General features: G+C 50.7%; 1 protein-coding gene across 3 annotated transcripts; it reads right to left on the bottom strand.

Moving 5' to 3' along the window:
- Positions 1-5,887: 5,887 nt before the first annotated feature.
- Positions 5,888-17,411, bottom strand: LOC124693093 (disease resistance protein PIK6-NP-like). Of its 3 annotated transcripts, none has more exons than XM_047226543.1 (4): positions 17,407-17,411; positions 16,356-17,205; positions 6,667-8,314; positions 5,888-6,520 (listed from the first exon to the last, which is right to left on the bottom strand). In XM_047226543.1, exons 2-4 carry the CDS (start codon positions 17,174-17,176, stop codon positions 6,401-6,403), a joined length of 2,589 nt encoding a protein of 862 aa, XP_047082499.1. In that variant the 5' UTR covers positions 17,177-17,205; positions 17,407-17,411; the 3' UTR covers positions 5,888-6,400. The 3 variants fall into 3 exon arrangements, with proteins under 3 accessions (XP_047082499.1, XP_047082500.1, XP_047082498.1); XM_047226544.1 differs by having other exon boundaries at positions 6,706-8,314; positions 16,356-17,208; positions 17,407-17,410; XM_047226542.1 differs by having other exon boundaries at positions 16,356-17,208; positions 17,407-17,410.
- Between the last annotated feature and the right edge of the window lie 784 nt (positions 17,412-18,195).

Raw genomic sequence — 18,195 nt, forward strand, 5'->3', positions numbered from 1 at the left:
GAACACCAGCACATCTATCCTAGTCCTACTACAGTTTGCATCGATCGATCAGCCGCTGATTAATTGCATCATCGAGGTTGATTAGATCTCCCCAAGCATTGGGAAATCCTTTTAATTTCAGCATTTGATAGACAAAAGGCCATTTAATTTTGCCGTATGCTTTTTCAAAGTCCACTTTAAATAACATAGCATATTGCTTTTTAAAGTGGATTGAGTTTAGAGCCTCATGCAAGATTAGCACGCCTTCCATTATATAGCGACTTTTGACAAAAGCAGTCTGGACTGGAGAGATTACAGATCCAACCACCTCAGCCAGTCTATTCATTAGGATTTTGGTAAAAATCTTGAAACTAATATTCAAAAGGCCTAAATTTCTGAATATGTTTTGCTTTCTTCGACTTCGGCACCAAGGTAATTATCCCATAATTCAATCTACCAATGTTAAGGTGCCCTTTATGAAAATCATCCAGCATTGCTTTGAGATCCCACTTAATTAACTCCTAGAAATGCTGATAAAATTCAGCAGTAAATCCATCGGGTCCAGAAGCTTTATTATGCTCCATCTCAAACACAACTTTTTTATAAAAAAAAAAATCCATAGAAAAAGGCTTCTTCAAAAAAACAGCCTCTTCGGCACTAATATTTTTAGCATTTTTCACATGCAATCTTATATTAGAATCACCAGGTCTACCAAAAAGGTTTTTATAATAGTTAGTAAGAAAACTTTTCAGATTTTCCTCTCCCTCAGTCACACCTTCTTCCTGCTCCAAAGAAATGATTTTGTTTTTTTCTATGCCTGCCATTGGCTTTGGCATTAAAATACGTAGTATTCATGTCACGCTGTCTGATTTCAGTATCTTTACATCTTTGCTTCCATTTTAATACTTCCTGAAGCAATAATCTATTTAATTGCTCCCTCAACTCTTTTTGCTCTGGTCTCATCTCTGCGGTCAAACCAAAAATTTCACAATGTAACTAATTGAATCAAAGGTAACTGGTTTTCCAGTTGCGTTTCGGCACTGCAAGAGCGATGGATGCAGGGGAAGGGAAGCCTTGAATTTAACCAACAAAGCAGCTCCCGTGTGGTTCAGAAACCAGTTATTGACTTGGTTAACGGTGGCAGGGTCATGTCGAGAGAGCCTTAGCGAGTAAGATAAAAGGAGGAGGTAAGCTGGGCGAAGCATGCAGCGTGCCGTCGCCGACAGATAAAAGCTGCGTCAAACAAACCTAGTGACTGGAACCTGGTGTCGACTGTCAAGAACACGCTGGAGGAACAGTAGCTGCTATGAACCGGTGGCGTCCGTGACTGTGAATTCCAGAAGGATGAATGAATCGCTTTGTTGTCGCAGTCGCCGTCGAGCCGGACACATTCTACGAGTAGAGCCTTTAGAATTTCGCTGTGGCTATTGAAATTGAACTTCCGAGACGATGGCTAAGCCGGATGCAAGAAGACGTCCACGTCGATCCAAAGAATATGCAAATAACCAAAGGGGAATAATAATAAAAAGTGCAGGATTAGAAGAGGGTATGTAGTACTAAACAGACGCGGCATAACGCGCGAGCGGCAAATAAACCGCCAGTTTGGCGCGGGCGCCCGCGCGAACCCCAGCAGACGCGGGGAAAAGACGTGCGCGGTAAAACTTTGCCGCGCCCGCGGTTTCACGCTATCCCGCGCGGGAGATTTGACGCGTCATCTGCCGCGCTCGCTATAAAGGTGACACGCGCGAACGCGCCAACTGACTGAATACTCCACGCGCATGTTCGTCTCTGCGGCGCTCCGCTTCTCTCCCCGCCGCTTTCTCTCTCCCGCCGACGCTCCGCCTCCGCGCCTCCTCCTCCGCGCCGACGATGCCTCCGCACCGCCGCCCCTCCTCCGGCTACCACGGCGTTCGGGCGCGACCGAGCGGGCGGTTCGACGCGGAAATCCGCTCCGGCGACGAGCGGATCCGCCTCGGCACATTCGATACGGCGCACGAGGCGGCGCGGGCGTACGATGCCGTCGCCTGGCGACTCGGCCGCTCCCGGCGGACGATGAACTTCCACGACGTCTTCACGCGGGAGCAGGTGGAGATGCTTGCGCCGCCGCCGCCGGTCATCACGCGCGAGCAGCAGCGCCGACAACGGGAGTTAGAGCAGCGCCTCCTCATCGCCGAGCGCGACGAGGCGATGCGCCTCGAGTGGACGCGCCGCTGCCCCGAAGACGTCGCCGCCACCGAAGCATTCTACGCGCAAAAGGAGGAGGAGAAGGCGGCGGTCAAAGCGAAGAAGAAGGCGAGCCGCGAGAAGCGCAGCGCCGAGTCCGCCGCGAGGAAGACGGCGAGGGCCGAGAAGGCGGCGAGGAAGGAGGAGGAAAAGAAGAACGGCGCAGGGCCGTCCACCATCGTTCTGTCCTCCTCCTCCTTCGAGTGGACGACGACGCCGGTGTCGGAGACGACTCCGAGCACCCACTCGTCGGACTTCGACTGGGAGTCGGACGAGTAGCTTTTAGTTTAGATGTGTATTTTCGTCCGCTTTATCGTTGAACTTTTAAATATATTCGTATTTTCGATCAAATTTTTATTATTTGTTTGATTAATTTTGAAAAAAATGGTCGAATTTAGTAATTTGCGCCCCGCGCTGTGCAAAATAGAGTCTCCGGCGAAGGTGTTTTTTTTCCGCACCAACGCGTGTTGTAAAAGGAGAAAAATTCAGTATCACGCGCGCCAGCGGTTTACAGCCAGCGGTTTACAGGGCACTGAAATGGAGGTTTAGCGCGCCGGATAGATGCTCTAACACGGAGGTTTAGTGAGGCGACTCCGGGATCGAGAAGAAGACTCGATGGGTCTGGCGGCAACTGCGCGAAGCAGCTGACCGTTTCTGGTCACCGGCTGATGGTCAGGGCCGTGTTCTCTTTTGGCGCACGTTGGACTCGCTTTCGCTGCAGATCTCGTGGTGACTGTAGAGAAGTCGTCGTACATCGACTTTGCCTCTTATTTGGCGGTCCATCAGGCAGCCGTTGCTAAGTAGCCAAATTGCTCTAAGAGCATCCCTAGCCGTTGGGCTTTTCCGGCGCTATTTAGCGCCGAATGGATGCATTTTTTTTATCTGGGGAGGTCCATTTTCCCAGGGGCGCTCATGGTCATCTGCAGTGGTCAAGGACAAAAATAAATTGAGATAGGGCCAACTTTTAAGAATGCAAATGGTAAAATAGTCCTAAAACAATAATGATGCATATGGTTCAAACACAATCACTAAATACAATAAAATAGAAACATATTTTATTATAAATAGAACTTAAAAAACATACCAATAATGCCTACTCAATGGCTAAGCTTTACCTCTTTTTAAAAAATATAATGTAACTTAAGACGTCTGATTATCTCTGATTTGATACATAACTTGGTCTTGATTATCTTTGTTGCGGAAAATTCCTTTCAATTGTTAATGCCTGCCGCCATGTGTAAAACCAATGTCATCTTAATGGAGTGATAATACGGTCGAAGAAAATATGCCCTGCCTTTTAAATATCTAAAAATCTTAAAAGTCTCCAATTTCGCGAGTATAAATAATGAATAACTAGAACTTATCTTGTACATACTGAGGTCCAATCAATAATAAATCTCTGTTATCAAGCAATGTTATTCATATTGGACATAGAATATGAGTCTATGTTTTTGATTTGCAGTCGATTTTGCGCAGTGTTCACTGAAACAACCATAACTTTCTCATACGGTGTCTGTTTTCGAGGTATGACCACTCAAAATTTTCAGAAAAAAACACGCGCATCTAAATGTATTCACCAAAAATCAAGGTAGGGTGGCTGCCCTACCTTGCCCTACTGGGAGCTTCGCCCCTGGTCGTCTGCTGACGCTCACCCACCGCGTGCATAGCGATGGTGCAGTCGCCGGGAAGAGGAACCGTCGGAGTGGCCTCGACGCATTGAACCGCTGTAATGGTCCGCGAAGTGGTCTGGGGAGCCCAAACACCTCGTCGGGAACGGTCGAAGACTCGAAGTGGCGTCGACGCGAGGACCCGCCCCCGTAATGGAGCACGAACTCCGCGGAAGAGCAACCACCGCTCTCTTCGTCGATAGACTTACATATACAGTTTCCGACGGCCGACGCCATTCATCTCTTCTCTCCTCACCATCCTCTGTCACCATGAGTGATCTCTCTTTGCCATCGGACACCGACAACGAGGGGAAATCGCCTGGATGGCGCCATTGGTCGGACCGAGTTGCATCGTCCAGCAGCGACGATTCCCCTCCGCCGGTCAGCGAGGAGGAATGGGATGACGATGAGGAGGAGGACGAAGAGGCCGAGGAGCAGGCCGAGGAAGAGGCTGGGGAGGAGGAGGAGGAAGAAGAGGCTGAGGATGCGGCAGCCCGGGCGAACGCGAAGGCGAAGGCGAAGGCGCAGCCGGCGAGCACCTTCGACGACGAGGAGGACTCAAACTTCCTCCGACACGTCCAAGGACACCAGCTCTTCGGAGGAGGTGACGAGCCCAAAGCGTCACCGCTAGGACGATGAGGCGGAGCCATCTAGGAAGAAGAAGTAGTTTAAGTTTGTTTTAAAGTTTTTATATGTAATTTTTATGTTTATTCAAAGTTTTATATGTAATTTGTCTATGTTGCACCACTTAGTTTGTTCAAAGATTTCGTTCGACGAGGGTATTGCCGTAGAATTACAAATTTCCCCCCAAACGCACGCGTGTATATCGGGAAGACGAGGATATTGCCGTAGAACTCAGGCCTTTATCGCCGACAGGTCGGGGCCACCAGACGGTTCCCGCGCTTTTCTCTCGTCCGGAGTCCCCGAGCACTCCCCGGGGACCCGGGGATGTCCTGGGTTAGCCGGACGGATGAAAGGCCTAATCCGGAGGGAAAAGAGGAGTCGGGGGCGCGACTGGACCATTTTCGGATAAAAAAAAGGCATCCTGGGGCCTTCTCGGGGAGACGGCTGGAGATGCTCTAAGGGCATGTGCAATGGTTGACAATACGTCTTATTTTAACATGCCAAGTAATCTAGATATAATAATAAAATATGATATACGATGGCTATTTTTTAGCCTTATCTCTATTAAGCAGATATCCTAAATTTGTGGTGAGAAAATTTGTGCTATGAGATTATCTCTCAATTAAGAAAAGATATACCTTTTTTACTTTTTTTTTCTATATCTCAACGTATTTTATGTGGCAGCGACGCAGCGCTAAGATATCACCGTTGTACATGCTCTAGTTAGACAGCCTTCCACGCAGTGGACAAGCCCTTTTTTTTAAAAAAAAAATGCGAGCATCACCTTCCTTTTTTTTTTGCTAGTGGAGGCCCAAATAAGGCCGGTGTCTAAAAAGAGGCCTGCGCCAGCGGAAGAGATGCTGTTAAACCGTTCAGTTGGGCCTCTGGAAAGTGCAAACTCAAACCCTTTTCGTCCTTTCCTGGAAAGTGGAAACCCAAACCCTGCTCCTCTTGCTTCTGCTACTGCGGCTTGTCATCCGCGCCGTGGTGAGTATTTCATCCTACTCCTTCCATTCAAATAGCCATACTAGTCCGTACTAGTTCTCAATCTCACTACACATTGCTATTCATACACTACTAGTGTAGTATCAAGGGGAGATGCTTGTGTACTTGTCTCTCTGGGCTATCAGGTTGCTCTGCAAGAATTACACTACATTTACATTGCGTGTGACACTGATATTGCAGATTAATCTGCAGCAGGATGAAAGTAACTCTAACGTGACCCATATGCTTCTTTACATCTAACTGCTTGCTCTGAATACAGTTTGGCACTCTGTTTACAAATTATGATGCTTACTCTCCACTTCGCGTGTACAGTTCTCAAGGGATTGCTTCTTTGTCTCTTGAGGCTACCGGATTGCTCTGCAAGAATTACTATTTACATTGCGTGTGACACTGACGTAGTAGATTAATCTGCAGTGGGATGTAAGTAACTCAAACGTGACCCATATGCTTCTTTACATTTAATTGCTTGCTCTAAAATCAGTTTAGCAATCAATTTACAATGCTTTACCATCCGCTTAGCCATCTAAAAGTAAAACAGTGCTCAAGTGAACCGTGCTCCTAACTTGTACATTCAGTTCACAAGATATTTGGGCATGTCCGGGATGGAGCTAGAGCGTTGGGCCGAGACCAACTGACGCCAACACCTCTGGCCGAAAACCTCTGCACACGCTAGCCCGCAGCAAAATAACGCCAGTAGAAAAGAGCAGATCGAACCACGGCCGCCGACAAATGATGCAACGTGCAAAGCACAACCCGGGCTCTTTCCTAGGCCCAACGAGGCACAGCACCAACAAGCAAGGAAAATGCAACCATGGATTGATAGATCATTTTTCATCTGAGGTGATAACTTGCAAAAACCATGTTCACGCTGCTCCTGTGACCCTGTTCAGAAATCAGATCCTTCATAGCGTAGGTAGATCATATTTCATCTGATGTGATAGCTCGCAAATTGCTTCGTAAGCTCCTACCAATGCAGTTTTAATTAGTGGGCACGGCTGCTCTCCTAAAGAGTGCAGGGCTCGCTGCAAGAGAGCCGAACCCGTAATTAGTGGGGCAAATAGATGGATAGATTTCGGAAAACTGACAAAGTGAAGTAAAGGATCAATGTAGTAGGGAAATACGAAACTAACTGGTTGAACAATATACGTTTTGCTTAATTGGTTTGTACCTTCACACATAATAGTATTTCACTGAGAGTTTCCTTCACCTCGAGTGTGGGCTTGTTGGGGTTCATGTTGAGCGATTTTTGAATTGCACTGGACACAGCATTATGCTCCGCCTGGTCCTGGCTCGTGGTTCGTACACAGACATACTCAAGCGAAGAGAGGTTCTCCAGGCCCAGGTCACCGTCTTGACGCATGATGTCACGCACGCTGAAACATAACTCTAGGGTTCGGAGCTGTTGCATGGCTCCTTGTGTAAACAGCAATTCCATACCGTCAGTTCTACCCCCAATACTGAGCTTTGTTAGACAGCGAAATGGATAACCATTGTCAATGATCAATCTTCTGTCTCTGCCTTTTGTGGGGTCGTTCACCCATATGTCGAGGTCACTGAGCGACGGCATGCTCCCAAGAACTTGAAGGTCCTCCTCTCCCAAGGTTTCCACTGCGATGCGTAGGAAGGAAAGGGAGGATAGTGAGGGAATCAATCTTGGTACTGCACAGATGATACCTTTGGGCATGTCAAGTAACACCAGTTGTGTTAGTCGCACAAAGGTTGATGGCAGCTCTTCTTTCAGCTCTGTGTCACTCATATCCAGCACCTCCAAAAATCGTAGATTCCCAATCTCCCTTGGGATCTTCTTGACAGATGTCTCATGTAGGCACAAATACCTCAAATGGAACAAATTGCAAATATCCTTTAAATGATCATCATCCACCTCACGGCAACCACTAAAATCCAATGCACGCAGGACAAGAAAACCTGAAATTGTTGGCAACAAGCTGAAAGCTGAATTTGCCACAGTAAGTGACCTCACATGGGACAAGCTCTCAGTTGGCAGCTGAATGACCTCTTTATTGCTTGTTTGGAGGGATAGTCGACGGAATTTACTCGGCACAGAAACGATCTGCTGATCACCTAATCTTGTTAGGAAGTTTTCTTCATTTGACAAGGAAGTGATGAGGTCACGCACCATATCATGTACACGACAAGATGTCACTGTTTTATTACTGTCACTGTATGCCGGTTGGAGCAAACTTCTATTGATCAGCTCATCCAAGTAATCTTCTCCTACTTTGTACAGATTCTTCCCATGTTCCTTTTTAACAAAACCTTCACCCACCCATTTCCATACCAGTGTGGTGGTTTTAATCTGATAATCCTCTGGATACAGACTTAGATACAATAAACAAGTCTTCAGATGTTGTGGTAAATCGTAGTAACTGACTGATAATATTCTCATCATATTCTTCAAATCATCAAGACTATTTTGTAACCCTGAACCCATAGACCGGTACACCATTGACCAATACTCGTATGCATTTGCATTCCCCTCTTTACTTGCCAGTAAGCTGGCAATTGTAATGATAGCTAATGGTATTCCACCACATTTCTTTAAAATGCTCGTGGCAATTTGGGCCAATTTTATAGGGATGCTTTCCTCCTCGCTGCCAAATATTCTTTGGTTGAATAACTTTCTTGATTCAACAATAGAAAGAGATTCTAGCTGATAAACATGACCAGCTTCTTTGGCTATATCAAGATTGCGAGTTGTGGCAAGAACCCTACTTCCATATTCATTCTCAATCAGAGCATGTTTAATGATCTTCCATACAGTTTTATCCCACATGTCATCAATGATTATGAGGTACCTAACAAACAACACCAAAATACAACATGTTAGTAAAGTTGTGTGTGCCGCAGATAGTTGGCTCCCAAGCTCATGTGAGTCCTTAAAGAAAAGACATTCACAAGTGCATTGAGAAACTCAAAAATATTAAAAAAGCAACCATACATGTTATATTGTCATTACAATATGGTCAATTTGCAGCTATTTTGCAGAATACCAAATTGTGTGCCTCATGCATTAAAGGACAGGGATAAAGAGTGGGCATCAGGAGATGTTATGAGAACAACCAATTCCAGAAAGCCTCTAATCTTGTGTATCCCGTGATGTGTCCAGCTCATGTCCAAACAGTAATCGCTATATTAGCGGCGAATCTCAAAGACCTAGTACATTGATTCAGGAGGCGTAGGTACTGCTGTGCCAATAAACAGCGTTCAGAAAAGGATACTCCTATATCATACAGCAGTCTCTCAAATAACTGCACAACATTCTATCGGTCTCATAAAGAAACCAAAGTAATATGTTGAAGTTGAAACCTTTCATACTCAAGCATGAAGCATTAAATATGAAGTAATTATTTAGAGACATTTAGCTCCGAAATTTAGTTTGCTGCACTTTCTGTTTGCTTACTCTTCTGTTCTTATATTTTATTTCTAAACTTACATAAATTTGAGCTTGGTTTTCAGGAATCTCCATGTTTGTCTTTGACACGCTACTACTTAATGCTAGGAAATAATCTGATAGAAGAATTACTATTAAAATTGTTCAACCTCAAAATAAAACTATTAAAATTGCTCCATTGCATTATCTTGAAATATTTTTATTAGATCCCGGTGACAGATGTATGTGACCTCTTCCCTCTTATGTGTTAATAATAGGAATATCAACCATCAGATGATCACGATAAATTGCCAGAAATGATTAGGAGTGTTATGACCGGTATCAGATACGTGAGGAGGGGGCCCAACCGTGGGCCCAACTAGGGGATTAGCCCATTAATCTTTATCAGTTTAGCTCTTTACTAGTTAAATGCCTGTGCGTTGCATCAGAATAAAAATATAAAAAATACAGGGATAAAAATAAAATAACTTTAAATAGTAGTTTAAATATATTTTATCGTATAAAGATGTCATCTCAATTCCTGTCGTAAAGTAACATTATTGACTAACAATGAATTATCCTCCTCGAAACATGTTTTGTCCCCGCTATATAAATAAAATCACCCACAGTCAATCTAACACAAGGTGATAAGAAGAACCTCTTACAAAACAGATCAAAGAGAAACAAAAAAGAACCAAGAAGAACCAAGATTTTCCACCGAAGCCATCTAAACAAGACCAAGGAGGATCAGAGCTCCACAACAACGCCTCCAATAGGGTAACGCCGCCTACACCGTCATTGTTGAGACCGCAAGGTCAAGGGTTTTCACCTGAAGCCATAGTGTGACTAAGATAGCAGTAGCGCCCCAAGAGGGTTAAGATAGCCACATGTGTCACGCTGTTATCGCTTGAAAAAATCTTCGCACACACTCGATATCTCGACTCCCATGGTAACTTCGAGCCCGAAAACCATAACACGATCTGTGAGGAGTCAGTACGCCACGCCGATAACTATAGGAATTCCCGCCGTCTAGTCCTCGCCATCGAAACAGCCAAAGGGAAAACCAATCACCACCACCACGTCGCTCGCCGTAGAGATACACATGCAGTCCACCTTCCACGGCTATCACCCCGGCTTCCATCGAATTATAAAAAGATCACGTGGTTTATTATACCAAGCCAAGTTACATGCTCTCTCCATACCATTTTAATTACGTATTTCAAGGAAAAAATTGACTATAAATTAGTCAAAAAAATAAGATATATGCCACAAAAATTATACCATTGAATTCATATTCAAAAAAAAGTTTTCAATAGTATGATTTTTATAATACATATCTTATATTTTGTTGATCAAATTAGTAGTGAAACTTCTTTCTCAAAATATTTAGTTGCCCTGTAAACCGGTATAGGTATGGAGGTAGTACATTAGTGCAAAGGCAAAGACCGGTGGTATCAGTCCGCACGAGCAAGGCAAATGTACCAATTACACATTGACTGGTCAAAATCATCTAAACTTCTCAATTCCCGCTGCCAAAATTAGATTGAAGAGACATGGACTTAGTACAGGAGAGCGGCAGGACTCAATCGACGGCAAGCTTTCTCGGCGAGTCGACTGCATCCCGGCAAGCCGCAGGGTCGGCGTTCGCTGCATCCACGGCAAAACAAAACGGCCGCGACCTCCTCGTCCGGCTGCGCCTCCACGAGCGCGTTCAGCGCCTCCATCCTTTCCCTTCACCGTCCTTCTCCATCGAGGGCAGCGCGCCGGTAGTCGCTTCAAGCCCTCCCCCGGCTGTTCCGACTCCGCGGACGACATGTGACCCTAATTTTTTTTTTGGTAAAACAGGCCGCCTTTTTATTACTCAATCAAATTCATATGAATACAAACTTCATCTGGTGTATGGAACAACCAAACGTGGCAACCAACATCATGGTAGGCAGAAGCACGACCAGACCATGTGACTCCATGTTCGACGTCCTCCGCTCATGCACAAAAGCAATCGACGCGAAGTCTTGACGCGTGGCTTTTATTTCTTGAATCACACTACTGAATCTGCCCAGATAGATCCCGTTTTGGGCCTAAGACGGATTCTGTTCTATAATGGGTCTAATCGTGGATGGGCCACAGATGGATTTTGTTTTTTCTGGACCTGAGCCGGAAACAATCGATCGCGCACAGCGCCGGAAACAATCGATCGCGCACAGCGCCGGAAACAATCGATATAATCGGTCCTAACACAGCTACGTACTACGTACCACGGTCGCTTAGCCGTTTAATAGTATAAAGATATACTAGTTGTAAACGAGACAAACGGCAAGCAATAATAATTATCATTATTGCCGACTCCCCGAGGAGTCGGTTTCCCTAACCCTAGCTGCCGCCTCTCCTCCTCGCTCGCGCACAACGGCGCCCGCTCGCCGGCGTCCGCCACCTCGACCGCACACCGCCCCTCCTTCCCCTACAGTCTACGCCCTAGGGCCGGTAGAGCAGTTGGTTCTACCAATTTGGTATCAGCTAGCTCGGCTGCGATCATGTCATCGTCCCCCACCACCACCACGTCGCCGCCCGCTCCCTCGGTCGTCGATAACGCCGCGCCGGCGGCCGTCATCTACACACCCGAGCACATGAGCGGGGTCATCAATGACCTCATCACTGCGGTCCAAGGCATCCGGCTCTTCTTGATCGGCACCCAGGGGCCCCCAACGCCGCCGCAACCGCCCGTCTTCTCTGTGCGGCGCCCGCGCCATGGTTTCCGCCCTTCACGGGCGTCCAGCTGCAGCCCCACCAGCATCGGCCCACCCCTGAACACAGTGGCCGCCGTCCTCACCCGCCGGTCCGAGTCCCGCCACGACGGGGGGCGTCCCCATCCACCAAATTCGTTTCCCCCCGTCGTCGTCTCCGCTGCCAGCGTGGCTCGCGGCATCATCGCCCCAGCCGGTCTACACCACCGTCGGCGACCCGCCGAGTCCCACCCTCCCGGGCACCGCCCCCGCGGGTTATGCGCGCCCCAGCGCGCTCGGCCACGGCGGCGTTGCACCGCCACCACCCCGCTACACCAAGGTCGACTTCGCCACCTTCGATGGGTCGGCGGACCCCTGAACTAGCTCAACCAGTGCGAGCAATTCTTCCGCGGGCGTCGGATCACACCTGGCTCGTCTCCTACCACCTCCGGGGCGCCGCCCAGACATGGTACTACTCCCTCGAGTAAGATGAGGGCGGCATGCCTCCTTGGGACCGCTTTCGGGAGCTATGCCTCCTTCGCTTTGGGCCGCCAATCCGCGGGAGCCGCCTCGCGGAGCTTGGGCGCCTCCCCTTCACGTCCACGGTGCAGGACTTCGTCGATCGCTCTCAAGCACTCGCCTGCCATGCCCCGGGTGTCACGGGGAAACAGCGCGCGGAGCTCTTCGTCGGCGGCCTCCCGGATCACATACGGGTGGACTTGGAACTCCAGGCACCCCACGACCTGCAGACGGCGATGCACTACGCTCGGGCCTATGAGCGTCGTGCCCAGGCGCTGCCGCCGCCTCCCCCAAGTCGCGGGGCCAGACCCCCCGTTCGCCCCTCGCCGACCGCCGCGCCGACCACGCAGCCATCACCGACTGCTCCAGCAGCGATGTCACGTACCTTTCAGCGCCTCACACCGGCGTAGCAATTGGAGCGTTGTCGCCTCGGCCTATGCTTCAACTGCGATGAACCCTACGCCCCAGGTCACGTCTGCCCGCGTCTCTTCTACTTGGAGACGGTAGACGAAGGCGACGCGGACACGGTCGCCGACACATCGACGGAGACCACTCTCGACTCCGCGCCGGCCACGGCGTGCGTGGTCTCGCTCCATGCGTTGGTAGGAAACCGCAACGAGCAGACGATGCTCATGCCGGTGATGATACACGGCGAGCAGCTGGTGGCCTTACTCGACACCGGCTCCACGCATAACTTTTTGCCGGAGACCACCATGCGTCGCTTGGGCCTCCAGCCAATGGGCGACGATCATCTTCACGTCACCGTGGCCAACGGCGACCGTCTTCGCTGCCACGGCGTGGCGCAGCACGTGCCGCTCTCCATCGGCGGCGAGCACTTCACCATCACATGCGCCGGCATCGACTTGGGCTGCTTCGACTTCATCCTCGGCATGGACTTCTTACGGACCCTCGGGCCCATACTGTGGGACTTCGCCGCCTTGACGATGACCTTCTGGCGCCAGAGCCGCAGCGTCCATTGGACGGGCATTGGGGGCGCCGCTCCGGCACAGCAGCTCCAGCTCACCACGGCCGACCTCGACTCCGAGCACCCCCTGTTGGCCCACCTACTGCAGCAGCACGGCGACCTCTTCGACGAGCCGCAAGGCCTCCCGCCTGCCCGGGTGTACGATCATCGTACTCACCTCGCCCCGGACACGGCACCGGTGGCCGTGCGGCCTTACCGCTACCCCCAGTTGCAGAAGGACGAGCTCGAGCGCCAGTGCGCACTCATCCTCGCTGCGGGCATCATCCGGATCTCCACGTCACCGTTTTCGGCGCCGGTGCTGCTCGTCCGCAAGGCGGATGGCACATGGCGTTTCTGCATGGACTACCGCGCCCTTAACACGCTCACGCTAAAGGACAAGTTCCCGATTCCGGTGATCGACGAGCTCTTCGACGAGCTCCATGGGGCGTGCTTCTTCACCAAGCTCGACTTACAGTCGGGCTACCACCAGGTGCACATGCACCCGGACAACATCGCCAAGACGGCGTTCCGGACCCATCATGGCCACTTCGAGTTCGTAGTGATGCCCTTTGGCCTCACCAACGCGCCGGCGACATTCCAGGCCCTGATGAACGATGTCCTCCGCCCCTATTTACGTCGGTCTGTGCTCGTTTTCTTTGATGATATTTTGATCTACAACACCTCGTGGGCGGAGCACCTACAGCACGTCGACATCGTCTTCAACAAGCTTCAAGCGCATCATCTTCACCTTATCATCTTCACCTTAAGCGCTCAAAGTGCTCGTTCGGCCACGTCATCTCCGCTGAGGGGGTGGCCATGGACGCCGACAAGGTGGCGGCCGCCTCCTCGTTCGCCGCGCGCTCTCCGCGGCTTCCTGGGTCTCGCCAGGTACTACCGGAAGTTCATCCGGGACTTCGGCATCATCGCGACACCTCTCACGCGGCTCTTGCACCGCAACGCCTTCGCCTGGGATAACGAGGCCACCGCCGCGTTCGAGGCCCTGAAGGCGGCCCTCACAACGGGCCATGTCCTCCAGATGTCGGACTTCGCACGGCCGTTCATCGTCGACTACGACGCCTCCGGAGTGGGGTTCGGTGCCGTGCTCCACCAGGGCGACGGGCCGCTTGCCTACTTCAGCAGGCCCTTCGCCGGGCGCCATCTCAAGCTCACGGCGTACGAGCAGGAGCTCATCGGCTTGGTGCAGGCCGTGCGCCATTGGCGTCCCTACCTTTGGGGGTGCTCATTCCAGATTCGCACGGACCACTACAGCCTCAAGTACTTGCTGGATCAGAGGCTCTCGACCGTGCCGCAACATTAGTGGATCAGCAAGCTGTTCGGCTTGGGCGCCTCAACACCGTCGCCGACGCTCTCTCTCGCCGCGACGCTACCGACGAGGACAGCGCACCCGAGGGGACGACGTTGTGCATCCGTTCGGGCCCCTCCTTCGCCCTCTTCGACACCATCCGCCAGGGTACTGCGGCGGCGCCCGACGCCCACCTAGTGCGGCAGCAGTTGGAGGCGCCATGGCGCCTGGCTGAGGGGCTCCTTTTGCATGGGCGTCGTATCTTCGTGCCCGACCACGGCGATCTTCGGCACCAGGTGCTCCTGCTGGCTCATTCGTCCGGCCATGAGGGTATCCAAAAGACCCTCCACCGTCTCCGCGCCGACTTCTACATCCCCGACGATCGGGCCTTGGTCCGGGACTGAGTGCGCTCTTGCGAGATATGCCAACGCAACAAGACGGAGACGCTGCGACCGGCGGGGATGTTACAGCCGCTGGAGGTGCCCTCCCAGGTCTGGGCCGACATCTCCATGGACTTCATCGAGGGCCTCCCCAAGGTGGGCGGCAAGTCCGTCATCCTCATGGTGGTCGACCGCTTCTCCAAGTACGCACACTTCATCGCGCTCGGCCACCCGTACACCGCCGCGTCCGTTGCTCGTGCCTTCTTCGATGGCATCGTCCGCCTCCACGGATTTCCCGCGTCGATTGTCAGTGATCGGGAACCGATGTTCACGGGGCACGTTTGGCGTGACCTTTTCAAGATGGCGGGCGTCAAGCTCCGGTTCAGGACGGTGTTCCATCCTCAGACGGACGGTCTGTCCGAGGTGGTTAACAAAGTGATCGCCATGTACTTACGCTGTGTTACAGGTGATCGTCCTCGCGCATGGGTGGATTGGCTCGCTTGGGCGGAATATTGCTACAACACCTTCTACCATTCCGCCCTGCGTGCCAAGCCATTTGAGGTGGTCTACGGTCGACTACCACCACCCATCTTGCTGGCAGATCCGGCGATCGCTCGGACGGAGGCAGCAGGGGAGCTTCTCCGCAGCCGCGACGAGATACTTGCCGAGGTGCGGCAACGTCTCGTGCAGGCCCAGCAGATCGCCAAGCACTACTACGCCGGCCATCATCGCGAGTGGACTATGCGGTGGGAGACTGGGTGTGGCTGCGCCTTCTTCATTGATCCACCCAGTCCCTCGAACCACGTGCGAAGCGCAAGCTTGATCCTCGCTACGCTGGGCCCTTCGTCATCTTGGAGCGCATGGGAACACTTGCATATCGCCTTCAGCTGCCGCGCCGGGCTCTCGCATACATGATGTCTTTCATGTGGATCTACTGAAGCCATACCATGAGGAGCCGCCTGCAGCACCGCAGGCGTTACCACCGATCGCCGATGGCCGTCTCCTACCGAGCCCGGCGAAGGTGTTACGCGACCAGCTCCGTGGCGACATTTGGTACTTGCTGGTGCAGTGGGAAGGTCTTCCGGAGGAGGATGCCACTTGGGAGAAACGCGATGAGTTCAGCCTGCACTACCCCGACTACCAGCTCGAGGACGAGCTGTTTGCACAGGCGGGGAGAGATGTTATGACCGGTATCGGATACGTGAGGAGGGGGCCCAACCGTGCGCCCAACTAGGGGATTAGCCCATTAATCTTTAACAGTTTAGCTCTTTATATACTAGTTGTAAACGAGACAAACGGCAAGCAATAATAATTATCATTATTGCCGACTCCCCGAGGAGTCGGTTTCGCTAAGCCTAGCCGCCGCCTCTCCTCCTCGCTCGCACACAATGGCGCCCGCTCACCGGCGTCCGCCACCTCGACCGCACACCGCCCCCTCCTTCCCCTACAGTCTACGCCCTAGGGCCGGTAGAGCAGTTGGTTCTACCAAGGAGCGTCTTAACAAACTTCATAAAGTAATGCTAAAATATTCATAGGTCAAGAAAAACAAACCAAGCCAACTTATGGTACATAGGCAATACCTCTTGTTCTTAAGGAATTCACGTAGTTCCCTGATGAGTTGTTCCTGGTCCCAGTTGTCCTTCACAATGTTCATGTTCTTCTTATCAAGTTGATTGAGCAAGTTTTCAAATATCTTCTTCATGTTTGGAGTAAGCGAGACGGAAACAAAAGCGCAGCAATCAAACTGAGGCTTAAGCTTCTGATACACCACATTGGCAAGAGTTGTCTTCCCTAATCCTCCGAAACCAGCAATAGAGACCATCTTAAGTTGCTTCTCTGATAACTCGTCCCCGTCCTTCAGCATCTGCACTAGCACTTCGCTCTTCTCTTCGATACCAATAAGATCTACAGCATTGTCGTACAGAGCTGATAGGCGAAGGCTGTCAACGGTTGGACCAATAGGCTTGGAACCTATATTATCAATCTTGTACCTATCACGCCGCTCACTGATCTCCTTTATGCGGCTCTTGATGCCTTTGATATCGATGCCTATCTTGTGTTGGATCTTGCCCTTGGTCAGCAGGTTGAGGCTTCGATGGACATAGCCCATGAAACTATGAGGCTCATGGGTGTCGACACGCACCATATATCTGTCGATGCTGTCCTCAAGATCATAAGACAGATCTCTTACGGCCTTTGCCCAGAGCCTGACTTGGTTGTCCGGTGGCTGGTCGATGGGAGCCTCGGAGACCTTGAGGAGTGCGGCCTGCATGCTCTCCATCTCGGCATTGAGGAACATGATCTCGCCCCTGACGCCCTTTTGCAGCTTGTACTCCTTCGTCAGCAGGTCGCCGAGCTTGGGCAGGAGTGTGCCCATCGCCCCGGTGATGAGCTCGGCCATGCTGGTCGCGGTAGCTCTCAGTGGTCGGACTGCTGATAAGATAAAATTAGTCAGGATTCAGGAGGGTAGCAAAGTGAAAACCTTGACAAAAAAGATCCCTGATCTACCATTACCGGCACCTCAACTGATTATAGCACGCTAATCTAACAGGTGCCGGCTAACTCCGTTTCGCTGCGCACAGCGCGCGCGCTCGGTTTCATAACAAGCAGAATGAGGAGAAGGAAACCCACCTTCTCCGCGCCAGGTGCCGCGCGACGCTTCTCGGGACGGGACGACACTTCTCGGGTGGGCGGCGAGGGGGTTCGACCAGCGCCGTGAAGGATCACGGGACCCAGCTGGCGGCGGCTCAGGCGACGGCGGCGTGGGGGAGAGAGAGAAATGGGATCTGGAAGCTGGAGATGGGAGACGGGACGGGAAGGGGAAAGTTGCAGGCGGGGGCACTCGGCGGATTTGACTTTGCCCTTTGAGTCACTTACAAGTGAGACCAGGTGAAACCCTACTTGTAAGTGACTCAAAGTCATTGATTTTGTGGGCTGGCAAAGTCGCTGAAACTCAATCCGCATTCGACACTTAGACTGCTCATAGTGGGAGTAACTTAGGTTAACATCACACATTTCAATGTGTTTTGGTAACATGGCATAACAATAAATGAAAAAAAAAAGGGAGGTGGTAACTAGCTATGTTACCATAACATCACACATCCCAAGATAAAATGAGTCTACAAATTAATAAATGAGATTTTGCATGATACCATCTCTAAGTTACTTTCCACTATGAAGGTAGTAACATGGACTAGTAACTTATGTATGACACCACCTTATGTTACTCCCCACTATGAGCAGCCTTAAACATGTTGTCAACAGGAGTCGTTGGCTGCTTTAATTGGATGGTGGAGACACTCGTCGATAAAAAGAGAACTTTACCAACCAATTTGAGGTGGTTGGAGCTTTTTTCATACTTTCATCAAACTTGTCTCATATTTGATAAAATTTAGATGTATCTAAACACTATCTAGTGTC

Source organism: Lolium rigidum, chromosome 2, assembly GCF_022539505.1.
Source record: "Lolium rigidum isolate FL_2022 chromosome 2, APGP_CSIRO_Lrig_0.1, whole genome shotgun sequence".
Classification (NCBI taxonomy): domain Eukaryota; kingdom Viridiplantae; phylum Streptophyta; class Magnoliopsida; order Poales; family Poaceae; genus Lolium; species Lolium rigidum.